The sequence below is a fragment of the Necator americanus genome, chromosome I (assembly GCF_031761385.1).
Source record: "Necator americanus strain Aroian chromosome I, whole genome shotgun sequence".
NCBI classification, from domain to species: Eukaryota; Metazoa; Nematoda; class Chromadorea; order Rhabditida; family Ancylostomatidae; genus Necator; species Necator americanus.
The window spans coordinates 27,664,566-27,677,076 of NC_087371.1; the positions used below are offsets into that span (position 1 = coordinate 27,664,566).

The 12,511-nt window shown below is 39.5% G+C and overlaps 1 protein-coding gene across 4 annotated transcripts in view; it reads right to left on the minus strand.

Annotated features, from left to right (window-relative positions):
* The window catches only part of RB195_007042 (uncharacterized protein), a gene marked incomplete at both ends in the record, with an annotated part of 28,486 nt that overhangs the window by 12,993 nt on the left and 2,982 nt on the right, over positions 1–12,511 (minus strand). Inside the window, 7 exons of one of the 4 annotated variants that reach the window (XM_064180458.1) lie at positions 3,470–3,568; positions 3,717–3,805; positions 4,121–4,252; positions 7,419–7,517; positions 7,606–7,663; positions 7,875–7,995; positions 9,685–9,815. In XM_064180458.1, coding sequence (XP_064037326.1) covers positions 3,470–3,568; positions 3,717–3,805; positions 4,121–4,252; positions 7,419–7,517; positions 7,606–7,663; positions 7,875–7,995; positions 9,685–9,815 — 729 coding nt within the window. Of the gene's footprint in view, positions 1–3,469; positions 3,569–3,716; positions 3,806–4,065; positions 4,253–7,418; positions 7,527–7,605; positions 7,664–7,874; positions 7,996–9,684; positions 9,816–12,511 lie in introns of those variants that run through there. The other 3 variants (XM_064180457.1, XM_064180456.1, XM_013439844.2) reach the window with 3 other exon arrangements.

Sequence of the window (12,511 nt, forward strand, 5' to 3'; positions counted from 1 at the left end):
AGAGTGACAGGTTATGAAGGATCGCTTCAAATGAATTAAGAATTAAAATGAAGTAGATTTTGTAACTTATGTTGAATGAACACTGTTTAGTTACGTCAAAACTGCGATGATTGATTGATAGTGTCAGCTGATAGGGACCCTTCCCGATGAGAAGATTCATTAAAGATAATGAAAGCGGAATCTTTAAAACCTCAATATACAGAATTGAGTAGTTAATAATTATAACAGTAGAAAACATGTGATAGATCAGTCATTTCGATGAATTATCATTCCGATCAAATGCAGTAAGTAGGTAAAGGGAAGGAATTGCCGCAATTGCAGGAACTATTGTCAGTTATTGAGGTTTTAAAGATTCCGCTTTCATTATGTTTTTTTGTTAGTGTCATATTGGTTCAGAGACGGGGGTACGGTAGTTATAGAAGGTGTTTGCATCAGTTTGTTATTCCTTTGAGAATCATTGCCATTGTGCTATTGAAGCAATCCACTGTATTAGTAGAATTAACAATTTTGGGCTGACCTTGGAACGATTTGGTTAGGGAGTTTTTGTCTGCTGATTCCCGTAACAAAAGTTATCGTAGCGGAATAGTGTAGAACAGAAACATATCCTGGACCTTTTCCTTAGTGCTACTAATCAAATTCACTTATTCTCAGAGGAGGCATCTTCACAAACAATTTTCATGAAATTCCACGTCTTCTTTCGTAGATCTTAATTGCTCTAACATTTCTAGGCTTTATGAGCCTTAAAGGCATAACCCCACAAATCTGAGGTCCATCCATTTCTTCCCAATCGCCGTAAAAACGGCCTGGAAGATGCGGCGCGTGCACAACGCTGGCGCGCCCCAGTCGAACTTCTTGTAGAAAATAGCGCGCCGGAACGCCCGAAGCCGTATCTACTGGGCCGTTTTTTACGGCAATTAGGAAGAAATGGACGGAATCACCCTCCTCTCCATAGTCTCCCATCCCGTATACGAATACTCTTTTTGAAACCCGCACCACCCCACGTGGAGTGATGCCTTTAAATTCACAGTGCCAACATTCATTTCTCTGATACTCATCGCTAGGAATATCCTCATATTCCTCTTCTTTTAGTAGTAAACCGGGTTTTAACATCTTAGAACTTTGAGGTTCACTACACGTCAAAGACAAGCTACTGAAGAGAACAGGAGAGGCAACGAATAACCATTGCTGCTGCCTGTCGTAATGGAAATTTTTTGCTAAAGCATAAACGCCACATAGTGCATCACGTTTTCTCTAATTACAAGTTGAAATACGATAACTAGAAATAGCAGGACACAAGAATGATGTAAAGCGTCATAGTGAACCTTAGCAGGCAAATATTAGCTTCTCTAGAAGTGGATATGTATCTCATGCATGTCTAACTTTGATCTATAAATCAAACGAAGTGATGTCAATAGATAGACCAAGTAATGACAGATTCTGAAATCTGAAGATGGAAAGCAATGATAAAAGAGAAGATAGAAGATGATAGTGGATGCGAGACATCCATTATTAACCATAAATTCTTGATGAAGTATTAAACAATTCATGTTACATAGCGAAGAAGAATCCTTCGAAATCCCACGGTGATTTTCGATGCCTGCGAATAAATTAATCGATACGAGAGGGATGCCTTTAGTGTCCACAAAAGGAAGAAAGAAATCAAGGAGTAAGATTAAGAAAGTGAAGATACGACTAAGGTATATCCAGATAAATTGATCACTCGTGGATCACAGCAAAGATCAGGAAATTCTAAGGGCGTTTTATGTGATAGTCGTATCGAACTCGTTTGTAATTCAAAAAAAGTGATTTCTTGTTGAAAAGTGACACTGTTAGTGTAACAAAAAGAGAAACTCACTACAAGTATCTTGGTAAGAAAAAATAAAATGCGGTTCCTACGTAATCCCTAAAATATCTGGGCACTCGAAATATTATGAACAACGTGACAATATTGACAGTCAAACAGTGACAGTCAAACAGCTGCACAAACTCCATCCTATGATCCAGTTGTAACTTCAAATTTCGAGAATATTGACAATGAATACTGTGACATACTAATCTCTGCTTTTTTCCCTTTTATAATTATTCAGTGTCAGAGTAGCTACGAAAAGGAATCCTCCAACTCTTTCGTTAATTTAATTTTTGTTTTTCTTTTTGATTCTCTTTTTACCTCGATTAATTTAGAAACAAAATCCAAACATACCAATTAAAGAAGTGATCACCATAACGCTCCACAGCCCTTTAAAAACTTTTCTCAATGAAAGAAAAACAAAGCACAACGTGAGATATCAAATCAAATAAAATTAGATATTGAGTATACGTACTTTATGGGGGTGGCCACATAAACTAGAAGAATAGATAACGGATGGAAGAAACAAACGAAAATCCAATATTTTCCATGCATGTCAAAGCGAAATTTAGAATAGCAATGAAAAGACCTTCGTAAATAGTATCATCAACCCATTAGTATTTAACTCGGTGATAATCTGGATAGCGATTTTTTTCCCTCGAGACTCGGTGAAGATCTGACAGTTGTCAACGTTAATTCGATAATTAACAAAGCAGCGCTGACTCAGAAACAACTACGCAGAAAGGAAAAACAAACAAGATCAATCTACGACTCTGAAAAAACTATGAGTGACGGTTGTAGTGATAAATGGAACAATAACAAGAGAACGTAGGAAGAACCAAGTCATGAAATTACAACAGTTTGGATAAATGACTTTATGCATGAGAATTCTCGATTGAGAGGAATGATCATTTTAACAGAGGCTGATTCAAAAATGCTCTCAACTATCCTCGTAGCTAAGCAAAGCTATGTAAACCGTCTTTTTTTTTTTAGTTCTTTGGGCTACTGACTGTTCATTCAACAGTCGGACACATGAAAGAATGGAAAAAAATGGGAGCAATTCGTGAGAACTAAAGCATAATTATTTTTCTGATTGTGACTCACCTTAGCTTAGGAATTGCAGTGAATGGGAAAACGGCCGATATGAATACAACGAATAAAAAGAGTGGAACGAAAGGGAAACAATGACTCATGAAAGCCTACCAAAACAGTTAATGAAAAGCCAATAATTCTAGTTGGAATTTCTAGATAAACACTACTTCCAAATCGGATGAGAGCAGATATAATAAATAAAACTTCACCACTTCTTAAGATAAAAGACACAAGATGGATTAAAGCAGTTAGATCAAGAACTCAAAACTTGGAAAAAAAGAAGAGCTCATGCTAGTCAAATCAGTTCATGGTGGCAGCTGAAAATGTGAAAAATCAGAGGAAAAGGTCAATAGGAGATGAAAAAGCAGTAATTTACCATAATACAGCAAGCGCTTACTTTAGTAGTCCGTGGAATCAGAAATGGTCTTCATGAGCAATTTCTAGCGGAAAAGGGACGCTGAGAAAAGCTGATACCGCCACAACAAGAAGAGAAGAAAGAAGGAAGAGTCACAAAAACATTCCGCCGCTAACCTGATTCCGTGGAAGCGGTGGACCGTGGCGGTTTCATCCCGGATTTGTCGTCGACAATCTTCCAAGAGGTCCACAACAAGTGGCTGGTTGGTTGGTCACCTGTGTGAGAAAGAGTACGAAGTGAAGAGGTAGGAGACAATAAACAAACAACGAGTGCACACTCAACACAGATGAGTGTGGTGAGTGCAGATCACAGCCGGCGGCAAAAGTGTAACTGCGTGAAGATAATCGGAGCTACATCCCGCACAAATCAATAGGTCCAGCAACACTTCGTTAAAATATTTATCAACACCTCTGAGGTAGCCACAAAGATCTCCGGTGATATCATTAACAATTCTGAAGATCAATGGTGATATGATTTGTTAGCAAATGAGCACTCAAATGAAGAATGATTTAACCGCAAACAACAGCTGCAGAAAAAAAAACCGTACTAAGCAATAGAACAAGAGTGTAAAAGTCTAAAGAGCGATAACGTGAATGTACTGACCCTCAAACTTGAGGGCTTGTATATTAAATATACATATAATACATATAAAGAGGCAGATCACATTCTGCTTGGAAGTAAGTGACCATAAGGCATATATACAAACATTTCTCTACTTATCTAAATCCATTCCAGAGTAGTCAATCCGCTTAATACTACGAATGGACCGCTGTCGACGACGGATTTCGGATAGAGGCATTTCGCTGTCAGACCCTTTGTATTCTTCGTCCGTTGAGTTTCCACAGCTTAACCGCGATTTCTTCTTTTTTGCAGTACTACGAGACATTTTGTGAACATCGCTGTAAGGAAGGATACAAAGTGAAAGGTGAACCAACAAAGTGCTCTGAATAACAATGCAGAAGAATGCCTTGTGCTGAACATTCTTCCTGATATTTTATCAAACGACATTGTGGAAACTAGAAACAATGGACGTTAGAATGTGCTCAATGCTATCTGTTTTATTTCATCACCAACAGAATTTGAAAAGAGAATTTGTCAAAAAAAGAGTTTGTCACGAAAAACGTGGAAAACGATATGAAAACGAGGCTTAACCACACTTATTTGGATGGATGTACAGTCGAGTTAAAACGACATGAAGCGGTTGCGCTCGAATCGGTGCAGTGCAGCGTATAGGTTAGCAACGAGTGAGGACGCCTACTACCACCCATCATTGCCGCAGTTCGCGTTCCAGTTTGGTCCCATCTCGATTCCAACCGCTATCTCAAGCGCGCCGCTTCGAGCGCAACCGCCTACGCAACTGTAGTTTCGACTTGTCGTCGACATGTCGTTTTGACTCTACTATAGGTGTAAGAAGAAAGATAGTGTAAGAATGTGGCATTAGACAAATGCTTGCGTCATGGTCTACACTTTTTCTCAAAGTAATCTTAAGCATAACATTTGAAATGATTGTGAGCAAACCTTTAGCTGACCTACTTCTTATACTCAATTTAGGCTAACAAAATCACGTATCCTTCATGTTCCACTTTTCCACGCAAATCCAGATCCCATCCACCTCATTTTGAAAAGGCAAGAAAACTAAGAAGCGCAGACTTAAACAAAGAAAAAGGTACGACAATATATTCGCAACAACACAAGTGGTACGAATAAATTGCTCTGCAACATTGTTTGCACAGCAGTTAACCGTCAAAAAGTATTAATATTGACTGCTGTGGCGAAGAAAAAGAAATTCCACTCCTATCACAGTTGGGAAGTCAGTCCAGCCATCCGCAAGAGATAAGGATAACTAATATCATTTATCAAGTATAGAGTGCAAAAAGAAGAAAAAATAATGGAAATAAATTTATTCACCGTCGGTGACCACTGTAATATTCCTTCGCTAAGAAGCTCCAAAAACAGATAGGAATGGAATTACTTAACGAACAAGAATGATTGGAAGCATTCGATTTACAGAAAAAAGACCACGTTGTGAGCGTCTTTTCAGATTTTCATGAATTTCAGAAACTAGATCTTCTAAAGATAGAAATGATATGTGAGAAGGGTGAGATAAAGGATATTTTAATAATAATACACTCCATCTCACCACAAATTCACAAAACGACGCGGGAGGCTTGCCACGCAGCAAAAACAGTGGAAGCACCCCATTCACGACATTTGCCGCGGAGAGCTCAGACTTGTCGTGTTGAAGCTCCACTCGTATAGAGGGTCAGGGAAACTATGAAACACAGAACGGAAATCGTGAATCTTTGATCGGGCTGTAAATGTATACATAAACGTATCACCACGATCAACGATCAAATCTTGAGAGATGTAACCAGTATATGGTCAATGAAAATAGTTCTTAGTCCCCGGCGGAATGTGTTCAACCGGGTGAACGCGGAACACTGCCGCAGCCTACGTCTTTTGTTTGCTTGATCCATACTTCTTCCTCATTCTCTGGGACAGTTGTATTCACCCTGTTGAACAAATTTGGCGGCCTTACATATGTAAGAAAGTGGTCACGTCAATCCGGAAAAGCAAACATCATGAACTGTTCAGTTCATTAGGATTGAAATATCGTTTAAGTGTGACTCCGCGTCTTTAGAATAAGTGTACAGATCTTCCAATGATAGATTATTATACGTTTCCGCACTGGAAATCCCTTATATCACATATAAGACTACCCGAAAGCATTTCTTCCTATCCGAAGTCATTTCTGAGTGCTTATTTTAAATAAGCCTAATACTACCGAAAACTTATATACTGACATTATCTCATTCTTTACTTTTTTTCATTATTCATCACATTATTTCTTCCATGGCTTACATTCAGGAATCGGAGAACTGTTTCAACGTTTCTTAACTTCACATTTGTATTCTCACATATCACATTTTCACAATCCATAACACTTCTCCAAGTCCTCTCTTCTTGAAACCTCGGCATTTAAGAGTGTATTTGTTAGATTGTTATGCCAACGAGATTTAGGTGAAACTTTTTTATTGGCCTGACGTTTCGACAAACTCGTCTTTTTCAAAAGCCTGAGAATAGTTCGAGGTCTTTGATACCATCCGGTGATTGCACGAACATCGGAGTTATTTACAAATAGAATGCCTAATGTGCAATTCCATCTATATTGCAGAAACTGGAAGGATGCTGAACGTATCAATGAACATTTGGCAGGTAAAAGGCGAGAAAGTTCGATGACACCGTTAGGACGCCACAAGAATGATAAGCATGATGGAAATGAGTTTGAAGTAAAATGTACGATATTAGCCCACGAGAGAAAAATATCTGCTAGGAAGGCATTAGAAGGATTCTGGATTTCCGTCAGGAATCCGTCCATGAATAACAAAAATAACTGTTTATCAATTATCAATGACTTCTCGCCGTTCGTAACACTCTGTGAGCTATAAGATTGCCCCACATGCAGTTCCATAACGTTATCCAGACACCAGCACTTAAGGATACTGCACAGTGCGTAGATCTCATTCGCCTTGGTGACAATCTTTAAGAACGCGGTGGTTTACCAACCCCGCTAGTCGGTGAAACTGTTCAGTTGTTCTCCTTTTGAAGGTCTTGCCTGGTGTACTTGGAAGAATATCGAGGCTTTGCGAGGAGAGAGGAAGAGTTTGATGGGATATGCATGGTATGGTAAAGTTTCACCTAACCCCGTTGGCATAACAAGAAAACATACATAACACTTCTCGCAAGGATCATTTGGTTCTCCAGAGAAAACCAACGAGGCAACTTCAAAAAAATTCTCTTGGATTTATAGACACCATATAAGTTCTTCCTTCTTTTCAACTCCACCCCACCTTCTATAATCAAAAACTACAAATACAAGGCCAAAAACCAGCTAGGCACCTTAGACCAGCAAGAATTCCTTCACGCAAGAATAAAATGTAGAGGCAAAGTACCCAAAAATTCCTGCCGCGGTACCGAAGGACAATGGTAGCATCAGTGAAAGAGGAATATATGGATAAGCACCACAATAAGCATAATTTACTCACAAAGGAGCATTAACTTTACCTGAACGTAGCGAAATGAGATAATGGTTGATCCATGTCTGAATCGCTTTGTCCCTCTGTTAGTGTGTGGCATTCACCTGTGGTATGTCTGCGCTTTCTCCTAAACACACTGAAAAAAATAACATCGAAAACAGATATTTCGACCTGAACTGTCAAAAAATTTTAAAGAAAATATTCTATTCGAATACCTAGAGGTAGCAGTGCGAGTGACTTTCACACTTCGTGGGCTGAAGGTGTCCGAATCACCTTAAAAGGAAAATTAGCTAAGCTCTCAAAACAAGCAGTAGAATTCCAATAAGCACAGATTATTTTTATAGCTTTTGTAAATTAAAGGGAGTTGAAGAGCTATGTCGACATGTCACCTGGCAACAATGATGCAACTAACCAAAAACGTTAAGAAAAGATTTGGAGTACTGTGAGCACTATGAGTGAACACAAGAAAAAATCGATAGAGTACCTGCTTTAGGTGTACTCAGTTGTGTACGTTTTCGTTTCGCTCCTCTTTTAAGATTGGATTGGATTGGTTGGGAAGTAGGAAGATAGGCGAAATCATCCACATCGTGGTCAGTAGTGTTTGCCTACAAATACAAAATAAACAATGTAGAGAAACACGAGAAAACAATGAAACCATGCATTTGTGAAGATAATGATTACCACTGTTGTTTTCAGTGTTACAATAACACATAGTAAAGATCGGTAACGAATTTGTAGGACGAACTAATGTGACAATAAAGAGCACTTATTATTAAAATTTTACTATTGTTAGATATACGATTAATTTCCCTATTATTATTATTATTATTATTATTATTATTATTATTATTACTATTATTATTATTATTGTTATTGTTATTGTTGTTACAATTATTATTACTGATACAAGAATATAAGAGATTTTACTCGGTATGCAAAAACAAATTAATAAAATTAGCATAACACTGATTTTTTTCAAATTAAAATTATTGTATTTGGCAGCTTATGAGAATACCGATGTAACATAAGATATAAGGATATAACAGAGGACAACACTACGTAGTGGCAGTTTCTGATATTCCACACTGGCGCAGCAAAACGCAATAAGTCGAAGCAAACGGTGAAGAAGAAATACGAGGTAGACTAATTGAGTAAACAAGTGATCGACAAAAAAATGTTTCAAAGAACACCATTCATCGGAATAACTCTTTCCTCCTCCAATTTACGCAATTAAAACGAACAATTAACAGAACAGAATCTGAATGTTTGAAAAAGATTTATGGTAACAAAATTAATCACGTCTGAAGAGAAAGTAATTGAAGAAAGTAATACAATAAGATCTGCAACACCTTACACCTATATGACAATTAACTATTTGAGCTTTTCCAGTTTGACCCATAGCGTGAAGGCGACCATGATGCTTATGCATACCATTGTAACATTTCGAACGTAGATTTTGCACTTTTCTAACTGATAACGGCTACTGCAATTATACTGGCCTTTTTTGTCCAACAACAACTCAACAACGAGGATTTTGAACTCACCTAGCTTGATTTCGGGTTTATACTAACAAATTATCTCTGCAAAGTCAAAAAAACCACCTCGCATGCGTGAAAAAGCTGTGTTCCACAGACTGAGCAAGTGTGGGTCACCTTGTCCCTGGTGGCCAAAAAATGTGACCCAAATAAGGCTGCCGGCAGAGTTAAGAGTCGCGCGGGAGCGGTTTGGCGGTTCTGGAGTTTTGGTGGTTATTGACTATTCACAACAGTGCGCTCAATAACCACCAAAACTGCGGGGCAATAAAGGAGATGGAAACCAGAAACAGTGGGACTTGGCTGTATAGTCCATTCAAAACGATCTGAAGGTCACTGCAGATGCTCAAGCGGATGCGTTCGAAGCGGTGCGGTGGAGCGTAACGGTTAGGATCGAGGTGAGAACCTTGCTAGCATCTCTCATCGCTGCAGTTCTCGGTGGTCTCACTTCGATCCCATCCGCTCGCACCACCACGCCGCTCCGATCGCAGCCGTTTATGCAAGAATACCCAGCTTCATCTCGTTTTGACCCGACTATAACTGCATGAGAGCTGGCCAGATCCGAGATTCTGCGGAGCAACTAAGAAAATTATTTGCAGCTGAATTAACCGACAACAATCTAACTAATTTTTTCATATAAAACACTTGATACAAATACTCCAACATCAAGAAAGTCACGAAATTTATTGTAAAATAGCAAAGGTTTTGCAACAAAGAATAATACAAACCAGACCACATACGGGCAGAAGTATTCAAACAAACCTCTGCGGGGGAAACACATTCCGAAGAACGTTTAAGAGCAGCAAATGCTTGTGCCTCCTTCTCTGATATGTCGAGCACTACTTGAAGTTGCACATCCGCAAGCGGGAGGTCATCATCAGAATTCCACAGTTCTAGAAAAGATGAGTAAATGGAGATAAGAGGTAGACTAGAAAAGTAAGCGAGCAGCAGCTGGAATGACAACTTCTACGAAGTTCGCTTCTCCATTAATTGCATACTATAACATTCAATTCTAAGGACTCTTATGAAACTGTTTTTATTAATCTAACCGTCATTTCTTCGCATCATTTTGGAATCGCTTTGCATACCGGTTCATATCACACTCAGGCTGCTAAGTCAGCAAGATCGAGTCCTATACAAAGGCAAGTTTCAATTGAGTCCATAATTTGGAGTGACCTACAGAAGCCAAGTTTCGTTCAACTCCAACCATCATAAAGGAAGAGAGGCCGCAATTGCCTTAGAAAATGCTCTACTTTTTCTTCGTCCTACGTCCCAGTCATCAACGCTCGCTACGATGATGTTGGACATAATGTTCTACCTTATATAAATGTCTTCTCATAGGTTTAGTTGCACACTCTATCTCGATACTGTACCTCCGAGATGTACGGTGCAAATGTATGCAGTGAGCAGGTAAGTAACAAAACGATTAAATTATGCAAGTTTGTGATGCAGATGATCTTCGACCGGTTCGTGGAAATTTGCGTAGGAAGGACGGACAAATTAGCACCTTAATTATAGCACGTTTTGAAGAATGCATCCACAGAAACTACAGTCCTATGTATTTTCAACCTTTGCCAACTCTGACCCTGAAGGTCCTTACCCTGCAAACAATACGCGGCATTCGTTACCACTACAGCCTACTACAAGTCACCTGCAAGCGAGCCGAAACTGTCTTTTCGAACGTGACTGCATCCGCTAAGTTACATCATAAATTGGGTCCCACAGCTTCGTAAAACTGAGGCCATAAGAATGCATAAGAGCCCCGTAAAGCAGCTTTCATAGTTTTGTTGCGTGCAGGTGACCTATATCATGAAAAACGGAGAATCAACAACACAACAGCAACTAGTGTGAGCTTCTTTCCAGAGCTTACAATTTCAGGTAGACTGTTTTCGCAATGAGCGTGGCCTCAAATGCTAGTCACTATACCGTGCCTAAGCTGTACCATAAATCAAAACATTTTAACCTTGCTATTAATTTGAATTTATTACTTAATACTAATCTGAATGATATGAAATCATCACGTCAATATCGAGCAACCACGAAAATTCATAGTTCCGTTTTTTCTGCATTTGCATATTAATGCAAGTTTCACGCCGAAAACATTGGGATGCTAATTTGAATCTGCTTTTGATGTTAAAGAAAGAGTAAAAAGGTACAATGGAAGTTACTTCAACATATTATAAATCATACAGTTCTGAGCAATTTTGTGCCAGCTTATTAATGCTTTGTAAATATGCCCACCACTGAACCTTAAAGGCATCACCCCACGAATCTACCGTAATGGTTTCATGTGGTTATGCCTCTACGGGGCCGTAGATTGTGGGGATGAGGGTGATTCCGTCCATTTCTCCCTATATCAGCGGAAACGGACGACCTCGGAATGCTGTTTCTTATGACAGCTTCTGTTGCGATGGCGCCCCGCCCCGCCTGAGATTCATCGAAAACCAATTCGGACGAATAGCAGGCGTGGAGGGGCGCAAGGGTGGCGCTGGTTGGTGGGGTGATACCTTTAACAGAGAAAGAGGTAGAGCACGAACAAGTGTGATTTCTCCTGCCATGCAGTGGTGGCTGTCTAAACGCTATCCTCAATAGCGCCTAAAGTATGTGATGTAGAAGAGGTCTCTATTGACCAGATTCAATTCTGAAAAAATTGCTACTGGGGTCTGTCCTCTCGCATCAACCTCCCGCCTCCCCAAAGTAACAGCGAACAATCTCTTTGATAAGTCATATCTTGTAGTGTGGCGAGGCGTTTGAGGGGATAGATAACATGTGTCTTTGATTTTCCAGGCCCTGAAGAAGGTGATGACGCCGAAACGTTAGCCAGAATAAAGGTGAATAACAATCTTGGTTCTGTTCAAACAAAGTAGTGCACAATATAACTCTACAATGCCAAGATGCAAAAAAGGTCGAACCTGGGACTTAACAATTACCTATATACTATATTGTCGTGGAATGATATCAAATATTCAGGGTCGATAGCTCCATAGGACGGCAGCCAGACACTAGGTAATTGCTCATGTGAACGTTACATAAATGAATCTTAGCATGATCACACTATGCCTTGATCTTTGATGAACTGCAGACAAAGCTGCTGTAGTCGGGTCAAAAGAACATGAAGCTCGGTGCAGTTGCGTAAGCGGCTGCGTTCGAAGCAGCGCGTTTGAGCTAGCGGGTGGGTTCGAGGTGGGTACATCGCTGGTGAAGAGATTGCCATGTAGTCTATACCATGATTTGCGTTCTCTTCTAAATTTCTCGGCAATTTTTTTTTGTGAAACAAAACGATTTCGAGAATTATCCAGACTTATCCATTTCGCTCCACACTCTAATCCTCTGCTGCTCGGCACGATATGTAATGCTAACCATGTTCAACGGAACGCAGAATAGAAACACCAAAACAAGTGATCATCAACATATCTATAGTATCTCGGAAAGTTGGTTCGGTACCCAGCATCCGGCAAAACCCCAACTTGTTACCATTCATTATCCGTTACTTGAACGGAGAACAAGAACATGTTTCATGGCAAAGGAGAGTTCTGTGATTAAGCAAGACAACTCAGTATTAGGAGAAGGTTACTTTGTAGTTTTTTAT